Here is a 17,583-nt window from a genome sequence, read left to right as displayed (position 1 = left end):
TTACCAAATGGCTTGACAGACACCAATGCTTCTTGAGGCAAAATTGTTTAGAATGAGAAGAGCTAACAGGTGATATATATTACTTGTGTTTTTTCACAACACTGCATTATATACAACCATTAACACCTACAAAAATCATGATAGCACCACCTAGTGGCCGATTTTTTTAAAACTTTGCACAACCCTCTCAGACCAAGAGTCAAATAGGTCCACCAAGTTTCGTTCCGATCGGTCATTGATAACATTGTGTAATAGCTGCTGAAATTTGATTGGCCGATGGCAGCCATGTTTTTCAACATACGTTAATGTCCATACAGACAATGATGGCAGCTTAGACAAAGACAGTGTATGCAAATTTTGAAGTCAATAGGATTAACGGTTTCATAGTTACAGCCAATCTAATGTTTTTTTGCCACCATGTGGCAAAAACGTGCCAACTTTTCTGGACGACCAAAGATTGACCTCTTACATAAGCATGCCAAGTTTGGTGTAGATATCTAATTTCCTACAAGAGTTAAAGCATTTATGTAAAATTGGCCACTTCCACTTCCGATGTTTTCGCATACCGAAGCTAGCTTGAGTCGAAAGTTCAAATTTTTTTTTATAACTTTTGATAAGGAGTCTACATAGAATTGTTTGTTACTGGTTTGGTCCCAATCGGACGAAAAACCTAAGATTAGTTCGCAAAAGTAGGTTTTATGAAAAATCGAAAATGGCAGAAAATTTTTATAGGTGGAAATGAAATCGGAGATAAATGTTTTGTTTGGTTTGAGCCAAGGATTCCAATGGTATAAAGCACTTGAGTCTACGACAAAAGGTCTGGGAGTTATGAGCAGTTTTGTGTTTTTGATCGATGTAGCGCCCCCATTGACCGATTTGGCCGAGTCCGTATTTCTATGTAGCGAGCAATACTACTACCATCTGACCAAGTTTCAAGTCTCTACGCCTTACGGTATGCTCTGCCCGATCAATTTTCAGCGCTAAGCAATTGATCACCTAATAAAAACAATAAAAATCTTACCAATTACAATAGGGTTAGAGCACTAAGCGCTTGAACCCCTTAAAATAATAATAATAATAATAATAATAATAATAATAATAATAATAATAAAAACCTTAACAATTACAATAAGGTTTCAGCGCTAAGCATTGCACCCCTAATAATAAAAAAAATCTTAACAATTACAATAGGGTTTCAGGGCAAAGTGCTTGAACCCCTAAAAATCGTAACAATTACAATAGGGTTTCAGCGCTAAGCACTTGAACCCCTAATAATAATAATAATAATAATAATAATAAAAATCTTAACAATTACAATAGGGTTACAGCGCTAAGTGCTTGAACCCCTTATAATAATAATAATAATTATAATTATAATAATAAAAATCTTAACAATTACAATGGGGTTTCAGCATAAGCGCTTGAACCCCTAATAATAATAAAAATCTTATCAATTACAATAGGGTTTTGGCGCTAAGCACTTGAACCCCTAAAAATCGTAACAATTACAATAGGGTTTCAGCGTTAAGCACTTGAACCCCTAATAATAATAAAAATCTTAACAATTTCAATAGGGTTACAGCGCTAAGCGCTTGAACCAATAATAATAATAATAATAATAATAATAATAATAATAATAATAATAAAAATAATACAAATCTTAACAATTACAATAGGGTTTCAGCACTAAGCGCTTGAAATCCTAATAATAATAATAATAATAAATATTATCAATTACAATAGGGTTACAGCGCTAAGTGCTTGAAACCCTTATAATAATAATAATCATAATTATAATAATAAAAATCGTAACAATTAAAATAGGGTTTCAGCGCTAAGTGCTTGAACCCCTAATAATAATAAAAATCTTAACAATTACAACAGGGTTACAGTGCAAAGCGCTTGAACCCCTAATAATAATATGAATCATAATAATAATAATAATAATAATAATAATAATAATAATAATAATAATAATCGTAACAATTACAATAGGGTTTAAGCACTAAAGCGCTGAAACCCTATTGTAATTGTTAATATTATTATTACTATTATTATTATTATTATTATTATTATTATTATTATTAGGGTTTCAAGCGTTTAGTGGTGAAAACCTATTGTAATTGTTAAGATTTTTAGGGGTTCAAGTGCTTAGCGCTGAACCCCTATTGTAATTGTTAAGATTTTTATTATTATTATTAATATTATTATTATTATTATTATTATTAGGTGTTCAAGCGCTTAGGGCCTAAACCGTATTGTAAATGTTAAGATTTTTAGGGTTTCAAGAGCTTAGTAAGCACTTGAACCCCTAATAATAATAAAAATCGTAACAATTACAATATGGTTTCAGCGCTAAGCTCTTGAACCCCTAAAAATCTTAACAATTAATATAGGGTTTAAGCGCTAAGCGCTTGAACCCCTAATAATAATACAAATCTTAACAATTACAATAGGGTTTCGGCGCTAAGCACTTGAACCCCTAATAATAATAAAAATCTTAACAATTACAATAGGGTTACAGCGCTAAGTGCTTGAACCCCTTATAATAATAATAATAATAATTATAATTATAATAATAAAAATCTTAACAATTACAATAGGGTTTCGGCGCTAAGCACTTGAACCCCTAAAAATCGTAACAATTACAATAGGGTTTCAGCGTTAAGCACTTGAACCCCTAATAATAATAAAAATCTTAACAATTTCAATAGGGTTACAGCGCTAAGCGCTTGAACCAATAATAATAATAATAATAATAATAATAATAATAAAAATAATACAAATCTTAACAATTACAATAGGGTTTCAGCACTAAGCGCTTGAAATCCTAATAATAATAATAATAATAATAATAATAATAATAAAAATATTATCAATTACAATAGGGTTACAGCGCTAAGTGCTTGAAACCCTTATAATAATAATAATCATAATTATAATAATAAAAATCGTAACAATTAAAATAGGGTTTCAGCGCTAAGTGCTTGAACCCCTAATAATAATAAAAATCTTAACAATTACAACAGGGTTACAGTGCAAAGCGCTTGAACCCCTAATAATAATATGAATCATAATAATAATAATAATAATAATAATAATAATAATAATAATAATAATAATCGTAACAATTACAATAGGGTTTAAGCACTAAAGCGCTGAAACCCTATTGTAATTGTTAATATTATTATTACTATTATTATTATTATTATTATTATTATTATTATTAGGGTTTCAAGCGTTTAGTGGTGAAAACCTATTGTAATTGTTAAGATTTTTAGGGGTTCAAGTGCTTAGCGCTGAACCCCTATTGTAATTGTTAAGATTTTTATTATTATTATTATTATTATTATTATTATTATTATTATTAGGTGTTCAAGCGCTTAGGGCCTAAACCGTATTGTAAATGTTAAGATTTTTAGGGTTTCAAGAGCTTAGTAAGCACTTGAACCCCTAATAATAATAAAAATCGTAACAATTACAATATGGTTTCAGCGCTAAGCTCTTGAACCCCTAAAAATCTTAACAATTAATATAGGGTTTAAGCGCTAAGCGCTTGAACCCCTAATAAAAATAATAATAATAATAATAATAATAAAAATCTTAACAATTACAACAGTGTTTCAGCGCTAAGCGCTGGAACCCCTAATAATAATAATAATAATAATAATAATAATAATAATAATCTTAACAATTAAAATAGGGTTTCAGCGCTAAGCACTTGAACCCCTAAAAAATAATAAAAATCTTAACAATTACAATAATGTTACAGCGCTAAGCGCTTGAACCCCTAATAATAATAATAATAATAATAATAGAAATCTTAACTATTAAATACGGTTTCAGCGCAAAGCACTTGAACCCCTAATAATAATAAAAGTCTTAACAATTACAATAGGGTTTCAGCGCTAAGTGCTTCAACCCCTAAAAATCGTAACAATTACAATAGGGTTTCACCGTTAAGCGCTTGAACCCTTAATAAAAATAATAAAAATCTTAACAATTACAATACGGTTACAGCGCTAAGCGCTTAACCCCTAATAATAATAAAAATAATAATAATAAAATAATAATAATAATAAAAATCGGTACAATTAAAATAGGGTTTCAGCGCTAAGCGCTTGAATCCCTAATAAAAATAATAAAAATCTTAACAATTACAATAGGCTTACAGCGCTAAGCGCTTGAACCCCTAATAATAATAATAATAATAATAATAATAAAAATCTTAACAATTACAATAGGTTTTCAGTACTAAGTGCTTGAACACCTAAAAATGGTAACAATTACAATAGGGTTACAGCGCTAAGCGCTGGAACCTCTAATAATGATAATAATAATAATAATAATAATCTTAACAATTACAATAGGGTTGCAGCGCTAAGAGCTGGAAACCCTAATAATAATAATAATAATAATAATAATAAAAATCGTAACAATTACAATAGGGTTTCAGCGCTAAGCGGTTGAACCCCTAATAATAATAAATATCGGAAAACTTACATTAGGGTTTCAACGCTAAACACTTGAACGCCTAAAAATCTTAACAGTTACAATAGCGTTTCAGCGCTAAGCACTTGATCCCCTAATAATAATAATAATAATATTAATAATAATAATAATAATAATAAAACTCTTAACAATTACAATAGGGTTTCAGCGCTAAGCACTTGAACACCTAATAACAAATTGAAATCTTAACAATTACAATAAGGTTTCAGCGCTGTGCTTTAACCCTTAATAATAATAAGAATAAGAATAAAAATCTTAACAATTACAATAGGGTTTCAGCGCTAAGCGGTTGAACCCCTAATAATAATAATACAAATCTTAACAAAGCTATGTGCTTGAACCCCTAATAAAAATCGTAACAATTACAATAGGGTTACAGCGCTTAGCTCTTGAAACCCTAAAAATCTTATCAATTACAAAAGGGTTTCAGCGCTAAGCGCTTGAACCCCTAATAAAAATAATACAAATCTTAACAATTACAATAGGTTTACAGCGCTAAGCGCTGGAACCTCTAATAATGACAATAATACTACTAATAATAATAAAAATCTTAACAATTACAATAGGGTTTCAGCGCTAAGAGCTGGAACCCCTAATAATAATAATAATAATAAAAATAAAAATCTTAACAATTATACTGGGTTTCAGCGCTAAGCACTTGAACCCCTAATAAAAATAATAAAAATCTTAACAATTACAATAGGTTTACAGCGCTAAGCGCTGGAACCTCTAATAATGACAATAATACTACTAATAATAATAAAAATCTTAACAATTACAATAGGGTTTCAGCGCTAAGCGCTTGAACCACTAATAAAAATCGCAACAATTTCAATAGAGTTATAGCGCTAAGCGTTGAACCCCTAAAATAATAATAATAATAATAATAATAATAATAATAATAATAATCGTAACAATTACAATAGGTTTTCAGCGCTAAGCGCTTGAACACCTAAAAATCGTAACAATTACAATAGGGTTTCAGCGCTAAGCACTTGAACCCCTAATAAAAATAATAAAAATCTTAACAATTACAATAGGGTTACAGCGCTTAGATCTTGAACCACTAAAAATCTTAACAATTACTATAGGGTTGCAGCGCTAAGAGCTGGATCCCCTAATAATAATAATAATAACAATAATAATCTTAGCAATTATATTGGGTTTCAGCGCTAAGCACTTGAACCCCTAATAAAAATAATAAAAATCTTAACAATTACAATAACGTTACAGCGCTAAGTGCTGGAACCTCTAATAATGATAATTATAATAATAATAATAATAAAAATCTTAAGAATTACAATAGGGTTTCAGCGCTAAGCGCTTGAACCCCTAATAAAAATAATAAAAATCTTAAGAATTACAATAGGGTTTCAGCGCTAAGCGCTTGAACCCCTAATAAAAATAATAAAAATCTTAACAATTACAATAGGGTTTCAGCGCTAAGCGCTTGAATCCCTAAAAATCTTAACAATTACAATAGGGTTTCAGCGCTAAGCGCTTGAACCCCTAATAAAAATAATAAAAATCTTAACAATTACAATAGGGTTTCAGCGCTAAGCGCTTGAACCCCAAATAATAATAATAAAAATCTTAACAATTACAATAGGGTTTCAGCGCTAAGCGCTTGAACCCCTAAAAATCTTAACAATTACAATAGGGTTTCAGCGCTATGCACTTGAACCCCTAATAATAATAATAATAATAATAATATTAATACAAATCTTAACAATTACAATAGGGTTACAGCCCTAAGCGTTGTAACCTCTAATAATGATAATAATAATAATAATAATAATAATAATAATAATAATAATCTTAACAATTACAATAGGTTTTTAGCGCTAAGCACTTGAACCCCTAAAAATCTTAACAATTACAATAGGGTTTCAGCGTCAAGCGCTTGAACCCCTAAAAATCTTAACAATTACAATAGGGTTTCAGCACTAAGCACTTGAACCCCTAATAAAAATAATAAAAATCTTAACAATTACAATAGAGTCTCAGTGCTAAGCACTTGAACCCCTAATAATAATAATAAAAATCTTAACAATTATTATAGGGTTTCAGTGCTAAGCACTTGAACCCTTAATAATAATAATAAAAATCTTAACAATTACAATAGGGTTTCAGCGCTAAGCGCTTGAATCCCTAAAAATCTTAACAATTACTATAGGTTTTCAGCGCTAAGCGCTTGAACCCCTAATAATAATTTTACATTTATATAGAGCGAGTGCGATCCGGCTGGTATGAAGTACTGCTCTGTTCTGGCATAAAATGTCTCATAGCCTGCAAGTGTTGCTTAGCCGTAATGTATCGCTCATCAAACCCATCCACAGAGCTGCCGAATAGGCCGGCTGGAGACACGAAAGCATCAAAGAGGGAGGCTTTTTCCGTGTCACGCATTTCTGTGAGGGTCAGCCAGATGTGACGATCCAGGACCATCAGTTTGCCCATTGATTTGCCAATGGCCTTTGCAGTGACTTTAGTGGCCCGCAGCGCTAAGTCCGCTTTAAACATTGCCCCCAGTAATCATATATGGACAGATACCACCCCCCCCCAACCCCAATAATTGATATCCTTGTTGCTGTTCTGCTGCAGTCCATTATGCTCCGCTGTGTTATTGTCATTAAGTTGTTGCAAGAATAACATAATGGTTTAAAAAAGTTACATTTTTTGCATGATGATGTCATGTTCTTTCGACCATTATGCTTCGTATTCTTCTCTGGGAGGTATATGTCATGTAGTGTGGCAAGATGGGACTCTGTTTCCCATATGCGTCATCATGATGAAATGTCGAGTGAACTTAATCGTAAGGGAATGTCTTGGTTACGTATGAACCTCAGTTCCCTGAGATGAAGGGAACAAGTAAGCTGGCCGCACTACAGACTCGATTATATACCGGGCAGATTTGCGCCTAAAAGGGCAGGGCTTAAACACCACAGCCAATCTTAGAATTGGCATTATTGTAGAGAGGTTTCAACTAGGTCATCGGAAAAGGAATTTCCCATATGCGTCAGTATGACACAATGTCTCATTCCCTTCCTCTCAGGGAACTGAGGTTACATACGTAACCGAGACATTTTCCAGGTTGGTACCAGTGGCTGATTATCTGCACAGTGCGAAAGATGATATCAAATTTACATACACACTAATGCTTGGAGAAAACAATCAGTGCTTTCAAGCATTTGTTGTCATTCACTGAGAAGTGTTTCAACAAAATACATTGTGGGGCACAGTGGACATTTGCTTCAAAGCGTTCTCTGTCTTAAATATTAATTATCCCAAACAGCAAATTTGAGTGAATTTCTACAGACCGGTTTACCCAAACAGACAATACATTTCTACCTTTTAAACTGTTATTGTAGTCTGCCTGCCTCTCTCTCACTGTGTGGTTGAGGTGAAGTGATTTTGATGACCAAGAATTCTGTTTTAAATTTTCAACCCAATTTGGGTATATTTTAACCCAACATGCTGCTTAACCCATAACTTTGCAGCAAAGTTACTGATGACAACAGTCCAACAGTTGGGATAGTCATTAAGGGGAGCAGAGGTTTATACCGATATTTCAGATGTAAAGACAAATGTACTTTTAGGTTTTCTTGCAATGTTTTTGCAACACTGTAAACTACACAGGTACTATTTTCAAAACTTTATTTAGTGTTTAACATTGAGACCAAATGTAACTGTATTTCATGTTTAAATAATAGGTACTGTTCTTGTCTTGTGCATATTTTGATACCAAACTTGTTTCTTTGTACTTCCATTTGTATTTTAGTCTATATAAGTAGGTGTTTTTGTATTATTATTATTATTTTTTTAACAGCTTCTTGGATACATTTACAAATTGATTGCTGTTGAAATGTTTGCTGAATTTGTAAAAAAAAAAGAAAAAGTAAATATTACTTGATAATGGTAGTTCCCTACAAGATAAATATTGCCTTTATTGCTTTAAAAAAAAAAGGTCTGTAAATTGATACATTTGAGTTGGCATTACATGTGAAGTCTAATATGTCAAACAAAAATGTATGTTCAAATGTGTTTTTATTTATTTTATTTTTTTTTGTAAAACCAGCACAATATTGTTTTACAGTGTAGATCAGCTCGGACCTTTTTTGCACGTGTTATTAAGTTTGCACATGTTTTTTATTCACACAAACCTTTAGTAAATCAGGGTCTAAGTTAGTTTTAGGTTTTTTTTAGGGTTTCCTAGTTTCAGCTTAGTTTTTTCATTATATTTTGTATACATTTTAGTATATTAGGGCTGACAGATTTAATGCATTTACTGATATAATTTAAATATGTTTAATAGAGTTACATTTCTCAGGGCAGTCTAGTATCACAATTTTATAACATAGAATATATAAAAATATTATTTCATTAAATATGTGGCCATTTTATATTATTTTAGTTCATATTGGAGTCATGACAAAGTATTTTAATTAAGTTTCAATTTGACAAATTGTTATTTTTTTCGTTAACAATAATAACACTGCCTATTTCTGAGAAGAATGCCTACCCTAACACTAATGTGTAAAATGATCTGTAATAGTCCATCCACAAGGATGTTTGTAAAGGATGAACAGCCTGAGGCGAGCCTTGGCACGTGTTGTAAAGTACAAACTGAAATAAAGCTCTAAAGCACTGCTACTCTGAACTCTGGGCTGTTAGTGTCTGCCTCTTATCTCCCTGATTGCCCTGTTAAACTCTCCCTGTCCACCTGCAGCTCCCAACTCAGAACTGATTAACCAACACAGCAGTCCAGCATTAAAAGGAATCATTACAGCCCGGCAATCTCCACCAGGGAGCCTTGAGCTAACATAAATACAGACCTGGTTTCCTGGGAAACAGCACCCCTTGCCTCGCAACGATATTAAAAAAAGTGCAAGAAGGGGAGGAGAAGCCAGAAATGAGGTGTGTGACAACATGTGGTACTAAATATGTTTGTGGAGAGGCGCTGAGGGTTTGCCCTGAGCAAACATCATGAAATCAGTTGGAAAACATTAGAAAGATTCCATTACTGAGAGAGGCTCTTTAGATCAGTCAGATCTTATTTGACTTTCATGAGAGCTTGTGTACAACTTAAGTACTGAATGTGGAATTTGTTTTTGTAACCAACTCCTGAAACACAGGCTTGACTTGTCAAAGCATTTCCAAACCCCTTCAGCTAATCAGATTAATTTAGATAAATTCAAAACATAGTCTTTGGCACTCAGGTGTTGTTTACAAAAGTATAATTGACAACAGACTGTTTTATTGAAAAATAATTCACATGCATTTACAGAAACCTTTTACCTTCATTGTCCTTCAGTGTGAAGTTTGGATTCACTGGAAGGTCTTCTGGTAAAGCAAACGAGAACTGGCCAATGGCAAAGTTATCCTTGTCTGTGGCCCTGATGGTCTGAATCACCTTTAAGAAGAAGGAAAAAATAAAATAAAATACAAAACAGAACCAGCCAGAGAGAAAAAGTGATGCAGGAAAAAATGAGGAGGATTGATAACAAGCTTAGTTCTTTCTTCAATCAGAAAATTAAGGCTGAACAAAAAATGGCACTAAAAATATCTAGAAGAGGCACATTGCTTCTCCAAGAGACAGGTTTTGTCATTCCCTATAACCCAGAAATGTAATTGCACCACCTGGGCTTTTTTCCACTTCTCCACTTTTGAAAGACATTAACTTCAGACTGCTGACCTAAAGCCCCATGCCCAGTGGGTTGTCTGGATCACAGACATTGAATAGATAGCAGCTTCAAGTTTAGCTCAGCCTCATGATGTTTTGTCATCTTTATAACCTAATTGGCTCCTGCTAGCACATCAGCTACAAGTGGAAATCTCTTCATGCAGATTAAAGACCAATTATAGAAGCCTTTCACCTGTCTGTGCAGCACGATCTATGTGAGATCAGGGATTTCTCTCTCTAATGCGATTTCACACCAGAGATTTTAGTGCAGACCCAAGTCTGACTTACATCGGAATTTTGTTTGTTTGTTTGGTTTTAAAGTGGTTTTCCAAATTCAGAAGCAAACCACAACCGACACTGCTTGAAAAAAGTGGTCTGGTGTGCAAGTACATGTGAACTCTGTTATATGCTTAACATGCTCACACTTATTATAGTATTTTGCAATTTCATAGATGCTTTTCTCTGTACAAAATTGCCTTTGGAGAGCAGCTTGCATCTCTTGCAATACATCCAGACAAACACAGGTGCCATTTTGCGCATGTCAGTTTTCGGTGGTAAATCCAAAAGGACACATATTTAAACTAGACACCAGAGTTTGTCAAGACACATACAGATCAACCAATTGATAGATTCTGTCAATGTAAATCTATGGGATTTATGGGATTTTACATCATCTGCTACTGGAAACCTTGAAGCCTGATCAGTCAAGTCAGAAAAGTCTGAAGGTCTGTCCAGAGATTGGAGGATGTAGTTTAAAAGCTCTAGGAAGAGTTACAATTGATAGTTTTGGTCTTGGTTTAGAGATTTTGGAAAAACCCTAATCAGATTACCTCCTGTCTACACCGGACGCATCCATGGATGCATCGCCCCAATGGCTTGAGGCTGTTTGTATTGGAAGTGTCAAAGTGAATATTCTAAATGACATGCAGATAGCATGGACCATTCTGCTGTGACCTCGAGAAGACTTCAGCAACAGTTAAATGGCTAAATAACCTGTATCCTACTTTATTTTAAATAGAAATCATCCTGGTTACTTGCATAACCTCCTTTCCCTGATGGAGGGAATGAGACGTTGTGTCAATGTAGTGACACTAGGGGTCACTCTTGGGAGTCCGAGAAACCTCTGGTCTTTGATAAAAGGCCAATGAAAATTGGCGAGTGGTATTTGCATGCCACTCCCCTGGACATACGGGTATAAAAGGAGCTGGCGTGTAACCACTCATTCAGGTTTTATGCTGAGGAGCCGAGACAAGGTCCGGCCATTTCAGCGGGTAGTTCAGCATTGTGGCAGGAGGGACACAACGTCTCGTTCCCTCCATCAGGGAACGGAGGTTATGCAAGTAACCAGGATGTTCCCTATCTGTCACTCACTCGACCTTGTGTCGATGTAGTGACACTAGAGGTCACTATACAAAATGCCGCAACTGGCTGAACTGTGTTACGTGAACTGGCGGTGTGTGATGGGCAGACCACTGTGTGCCTCGTAGCCAGCGTGCCAGGCCGACACGTAACCACCCCCAACACTGTTATGAGTGTCGAACAGCCCTTTGGGACAAGTCGACAACCCAAAAGAGGCTAGCCCAGTCGTGGCCTCTTTTCCCCTTCTTTTTATCCACTCCATAAAAAAGGGGGATTATCCGACTGGGCCGACCAGGTCTAGTCAGGGGGTGTCCCTCCCAATGGGAGGACACCTGGGAGACCACACCTCGCCCAGAGAGAGGGGGGGTATTTAAGTGGAAATATGTCACATGGTCTTGCCGAGCTATGTCGGAAGTATGTCATGTGGAGAAGTCTCATGGTAGGTCCTACCCAGTGGGGGAGGAGTTACTACAAACATGGAGATTGGGGCAGAGGGGCCTCTGCCCAAGGAAGACGCAGTTTGCCAACAGGGAAACGAATTAGCGGAAGATATACATCGCATGGAGTTACCTACGGGGAACTGCCACATGCGGAGCACCTACCCCAGTACAGGGCTTTAGTTAGCACGTGTACTGGGCTGGCAGCGAGTCTCTCCGAAAACTCAACTGCCACAGGGCTTGGAGGAAGTCAACCAGGGAACACAGTTTGTGAACACTATTGGGAGTTAATTGCGCACGTCAGCTCAAGGGAGGTGAAAGGCGCTATGTGCAAGGGATACACCTGGCTGGCTGTCCCAGACTTACCTGCTTGTATTGCATGCCACTACACGGGATGAAACCGGTTCCACCCGGAGGTTGTAGAACCTCGCAAAGGTGTTGGGTGTTTCCCAGCCCGCTGCTCTGCAAATGTCTGTTAGAGAGGCGCCCCTGGCCAGGGCCCAGGAGGCTGCTACACCCCTGATAGAATGGGCTCGTAGCCCTATCGGGGGAGGCATGTCCTGGGTGTGATATGCCATAGTTATGGCATCAATGAGCCAGTGGATGATCCACTGCTTGGAGACAGCGCTTCCTTTCCGCTGTCCACCAAAGCAGACGAAGAGCTGCTCAGAGATTCTAAAGCTCTGCGTACGATCCAAATAGATGCGTAAAGCGTGCACCGGACACAGCAACGACAGGGCTGGGTCTGCCTCCTCCTGGGGCAGCGCTTGCAGGTTCACCACCTGGTCCCTAAAAGGGGTCGTGGGAACCTTGGGCACATAGCCCGGTTGGGGTCTCAGGATCACATGAGAGTAGCCCGGACCGAACTCCAGGTACGTTTTGCTGACAGAGAATATAGCAGGTCTCCTACCCTCTTGTTGGAAGTGAGTGCAGTCAGGAGAACAGTCTTCAAGGAGAGTGCCTTAAGCTCGAAATACCCGGCAGAGGTGGTCCCATTGGGGTCCCCAAATCGCCCCCCAGTGCTAGCCGCGCTGGCCTCATACCCGTAGGTAGAAGGACCGAGGTGGGGAGCCGCTGGGGTGGCTTGCTTTCTTATGAAAGCAAGCCGCGACCGCAACGTTACCATGGTCATGTTCTCGCAGTGAGTACATGATCAATCCACGGACGCTGTCTCCACATGTGTCGCGCCCAGACATGAAAGACAGCGATCGTGACTGTCTGAAGTTGAGGGGTAACGACCGCAACCAGGAATAACACACAAACGGAAAGGCATCTTTAAAAATATGCGTCTTTAAAAGACGTTCCGTGTGTGCCGCTCTTTTAGAGAAATATACTCTTTTTGAAAAATATACTCTCTTTTTTCTGCTGAAGCGCCCAGAAGCCACTGAAATGCGCCGTCAGATCCAGCAGAGGTGAATGAACAGTCAGCTCAGTAAACATCGACCGTTCGGCTCCGAAGAGAAAATCTGAATGAGTGGTTGCACGCTAGCTCCTTTTATACCCGTATGTCTGGGGGAGTGGCATGCAAATACCACTCGCCAATTTTCATTGGCCTTTTCTCAAAGACCAGAGGTGTCTCGGGCTCCCAAGAGTGACCCCTAGTGTCACTACATCGACACAACGTTGATTGAACTACTGGTATTAATATTTACTAATTAAATATTTATATTAGCATACTGTTATTATTGCTAAAACTGCATATACATGTGGTTAGAAACAAAATATGATTTAAAAGATTAAGTAGATCAGAGACCCGAAACACCATGAGCTGACTTTAATATAACAATCAGAAGTTATTTAAATATGTAACAAAAATGTAAATAAATAAATAAAAATAAAAATAAAAATAAATATAAATAAAATCATTATAGATGCAGTGGAGTGCAGTTGCCTTTAGAACTCAGAGAGGTACTCACATTGATGATGCAAATGTACTATTGCTCAGATCCAAAAGTACAATGGGAGTGGGGGGAGGGTGGTAGAATCAAACTTGAGTTTGGACCAAGCAAACGCACAACAGCTTTTTGTCAAATTACAGTGTACAGTTTCGTGCAGCACAGTGTTGTGGACCAATGCAGAGCAGATCAAAGGGAAAAAAAAGCTTCCTGTGAGTTGAACCAGTACAAGCAATGTGGTTTTGCCTTATCTCTGCAGAAACACTTAATAAAGGACCACAGCATGACAGCAATCCCTGATTGTATTGCGCAGTTACACTCACAAATTTTGGTAATTGGAAAGAAGGCTTTATTTTGATAATTGATGGGCCAGTTCGAGCTCAGCAGACCAAAAGTCATAATTAATGAGAGCCAATTTCTACATTTATGACAGAAGCTCTGCCTTCTTAGGACACGTGCTCAAAGGTTACATGGATTGAATGAAGTTGCATATAAAAAAGCACCATGGCACCTTAAAAGCAGCCATTAATTAAGCAAGAGTCCAAGATGAAGACGCAACTATGTATATTCATCACAGACTCCCGGTTCCAGGCAGAATAATTTACCATACCTTTAGTAAAATACCCTTTAAGGTTTACCTCCAGAATTGCAGACAGAATTCTTTGGAGGGAACCCTTGCTATTTCATTAAAAACTTCTGGCTTCCCACTGTGTGTAGATTATGTGTCCCCGACTTCTTAGCAATCTCATTGAAGGGTAAAGCTATAATGGGTATGCCACTGCACCGCTGAGCATTGCTGCATGTGAGCCTAGATTCAAATGTGCAATGATTAACATTTTCTCCAAGCCATTTTATAGTATGCTCAATGTAGACTGCTATCTGCCGGTGAATACATTGATACATGCTGAATTATTTATAAGTTTAAGAGCCTTCGAAGTCTTTCGAGCCACAGAAAAACCATCCCTGATGGTGTCAGACATACCATAAAAGGGAGCGTATGTTGTTCCTGTGTTTACCCTGTGCCCATTGCATGGATGTAGGTGGGAATGTGTTCATACATTTGTGTGAGAAGGAAAGAAAGGTGGATAGTTCACCTAAAAATGATAATTCTGTCATCGTTTACTCACCCTTATCATGTTTGTTTCTTAACAGTATGACTTTCTTTCACGTAACAAAACAGGAGATGTTAGGCAGCATGTTTACCTCAGTCACCATTCACTTTCATTGTATGGGAAAAATATGCAATGAAAGTGAATGGTGACTGAGGCTAACGTTCGGTGTTCCATGACAGAAAGAAAGTCATATGGGTTTAGAACAACATGTTGGCATAATTTTCATTTTTGGGTAAACTATCCCTTTAAACCATGGCAAAAGGAAGAGGGTTTTAGAGAAAAAAAGAAGAAGAAAAAAAAAATGCTTAGAAATAGGGCAGAAGAGAAAAGGAGGGAGAGGGCATAGCAGATTGTAGAATGAAGCAGGGAGGGAGTTTCAGGGGTTCAGAGGGGAGATAAAGAGAGGGAATAAGACAGGTTGAAACAGAATGAAAAGGAGACACTAAGAAAAGGACTGAGAGGAGATAACTAACCTGGCCTGCCTTGGAGCTTTCACACACAATGAGGACACTGTCTGTGGCAATATAAGGGGCATTGTCATTGACATCCAAGACCTGGACTGTGACTGGTACAAAGCTCACCAGATTTGGATTGTCTGGAAAACAAATATTCAATCTTGGGTGTGTTGATTTCTATCAAAGCAATTAAAAAATTACGCAAAATATGGCAATAAATAAATAAATAATATAAAAAAAAAAAACAATAATACAAAATAAAAAAACAGAAGATTCATGTATGAGGGATTTCACATAATTTAAGTCACACTATATCTGGACAAGAAAGGGACTGATGTAAAGTTTGGATCAATATTTGAACATATTACCATCTTTTATGCCCAAGACGGTGTTTTGCCCTGAAATCTGGATTAAAGGTGTTGTAAGCAATTTTTTTTTTTTAATGGAATGGTATGCACAAAATGTTCATACTCCTTGAAAGATATTACTGAAATACAGTAAGTGTCCTAAGAAATTTCACAGGTCTCTGTGACAGCTCTAGATTCTGTAAACAGCAAACAAAAATGTGTCTGCGGGCTGCGGTCTTTGACATTTTGGCCTGTCAATCATTTTGCACATTCTCATAGTGTTGTTGTAGAAGCGGATCAATAGGGCTTAATGCCATATTCAGATTCATAATAGTTGTCAGTTGAGGATGTTATTTTGCTACTGTTGTGTTTGACAACCATGGGAAGACTAAATGCTCTTCTGCTCATTGTTGGTCTCAACAGTATCTTTGGAAGGCGGTTTTAAAAAATTTCCAGAAGTTCCAGAATGGATAAAATCGCTTACAGCACCTTTAAGTCATTTGCAATCCACATTTTACTCTATTACATTGTATTACACACTACATGGCCAAAAGTTTGTGGACACCCAAACACCAGATCCATAGGTGCTTGCTGAACATTTAATTTCAAATCCATTGGCATTAATGGGAGATGATCCTCCCTAAATGCTCTTCTGGGAATGCTATCCACTCGATACTGGAACATGGCTGTGGGGATTTTATCCCGTTTAGACACAATAGGATCAGTGAGGTCAGGCCCTGGTGGTGGTCCTTAGGGCCTTTTTCACCCTTTCAAAGGTGCAGGCCTGTCAAGTTGTTCCACACCAGACTCAAATCATGTCTTTATGCATGTCATTTTGTGCACAGGGGCTTTGTCATACTGGAACAGAAAAGGGCCCTTCCAACCATTGCGACATTGACAATGTATGTTAATTAGAAGGGTGTGTCCACATACTTTTTGCCACATAGTTTATCATTGTATTTTTATTTTTATTTTTATTTTTTTATTTTTTGGTGCATTTAATGGTGGTATTCTTACAGTGAGATACAAATTAATGGTGGTATTCTTACAATGAGATACAAATAAGCATTTTTTCACATTTATAGAAGATTCATACTCTCATAGGGTGTGGGAAAATCAAATTATGCCTGTTTTGGAGTCAGTAAATGCAAGTTATGTTGTGATTGCACTGAGATTAACTACAGTGACCAAACATGATCAGCCTACTATCAGTAAGCATTATCAGAGGACAGTTTCACCCATTAGCTGAACACCACTGTAAAATATCACAATATTAATGATTCAGACTTCAGGGCCATTTATTCCCTCTTGGACAAGATGTTTCCAGTCCAAACTTCAAGAAGAATGCTTGTTTCAAAATGAAGATATCATTGATAAAATGGTTCCCTGTGTTTTTCACAGAAACCCACATAAAAAAAAAAAATCAATGAGTACAGACAGGATTCTGGCCTTACACACCAATACATACCAATCTCTGAAGCCATAACAGTGATGTTGTGCCAGGCCACCTCCTCTCGGTCTAGATTCCTGGTGGTTTTAATGAGTCCACTGTTGGCATCAATGCTGAAAAGTGTACCTTCTTCTGCATTTTGATCAATGGCGTACCTAAAGTTACAATATGAAAGTTTCCTAAATTCTGAGATCTTCTAAGTTAGAAAGAAAGAAAACATTTCAAGTGCAAATATAATGAGAATAAATTATACTTTAAAAGGAGTTTTAATGCTGCAGGATGTCCTTGAGTTCGAAAAATACCCAAGACTTGCTGTTATTCAGCAATGCTGTTCAT

At 36.6% G+C, this 17,583-nt stretch overlaps 1 protein-coding gene across 3 annotated transcripts in view; it reads right to left on the bottom strand.

Annotated features, from left to right (window-relative positions):
- The window catches only part of LOC127440454 (cadherin-18-like), a 135,847-nt gene that overhangs the window by 24,655 nt on the left and 93,609 nt on the right, over positions 1-17,583 (bottom strand). For all 3 annotated transcript variants that reach the window (XM_051697028.1, XM_051697029.1, XM_051697030.1), the window contains 3 exons: positions 17,266-17,402; positions 15,469-15,590; positions 9,808-9,922 (listed from right to left, as the gene is read on the bottom strand). In XM_051697028.1, the coding sequence (XP_051552988.1) occupies positions 9,808-9,922; positions 15,469-15,590; positions 17,266-17,402 (374 nt within the window). The remainder of the gene's footprint in view (positions 1-9,807; positions 9,923-15,468; positions 15,591-17,265; positions 17,403-17,583) is intronic.

Source organism: Myxocyprinus asiaticus, chromosome 5, assembly GCF_019703515.2.
Source record: "Myxocyprinus asiaticus isolate MX2 ecotype Aquarium Trade chromosome 5, UBuf_Myxa_2, whole genome shotgun sequence".
Taxonomy (NCBI): Eukaryota; Metazoa; Chordata; class Actinopteri; order Cypriniformes; family Catostomidae; genus Myxocyprinus; species Myxocyprinus asiaticus.
Note: the sequence above shows the minus strand (reverse complement) of the source record. Positions and strands in the feature narration are given on the sequence as shown.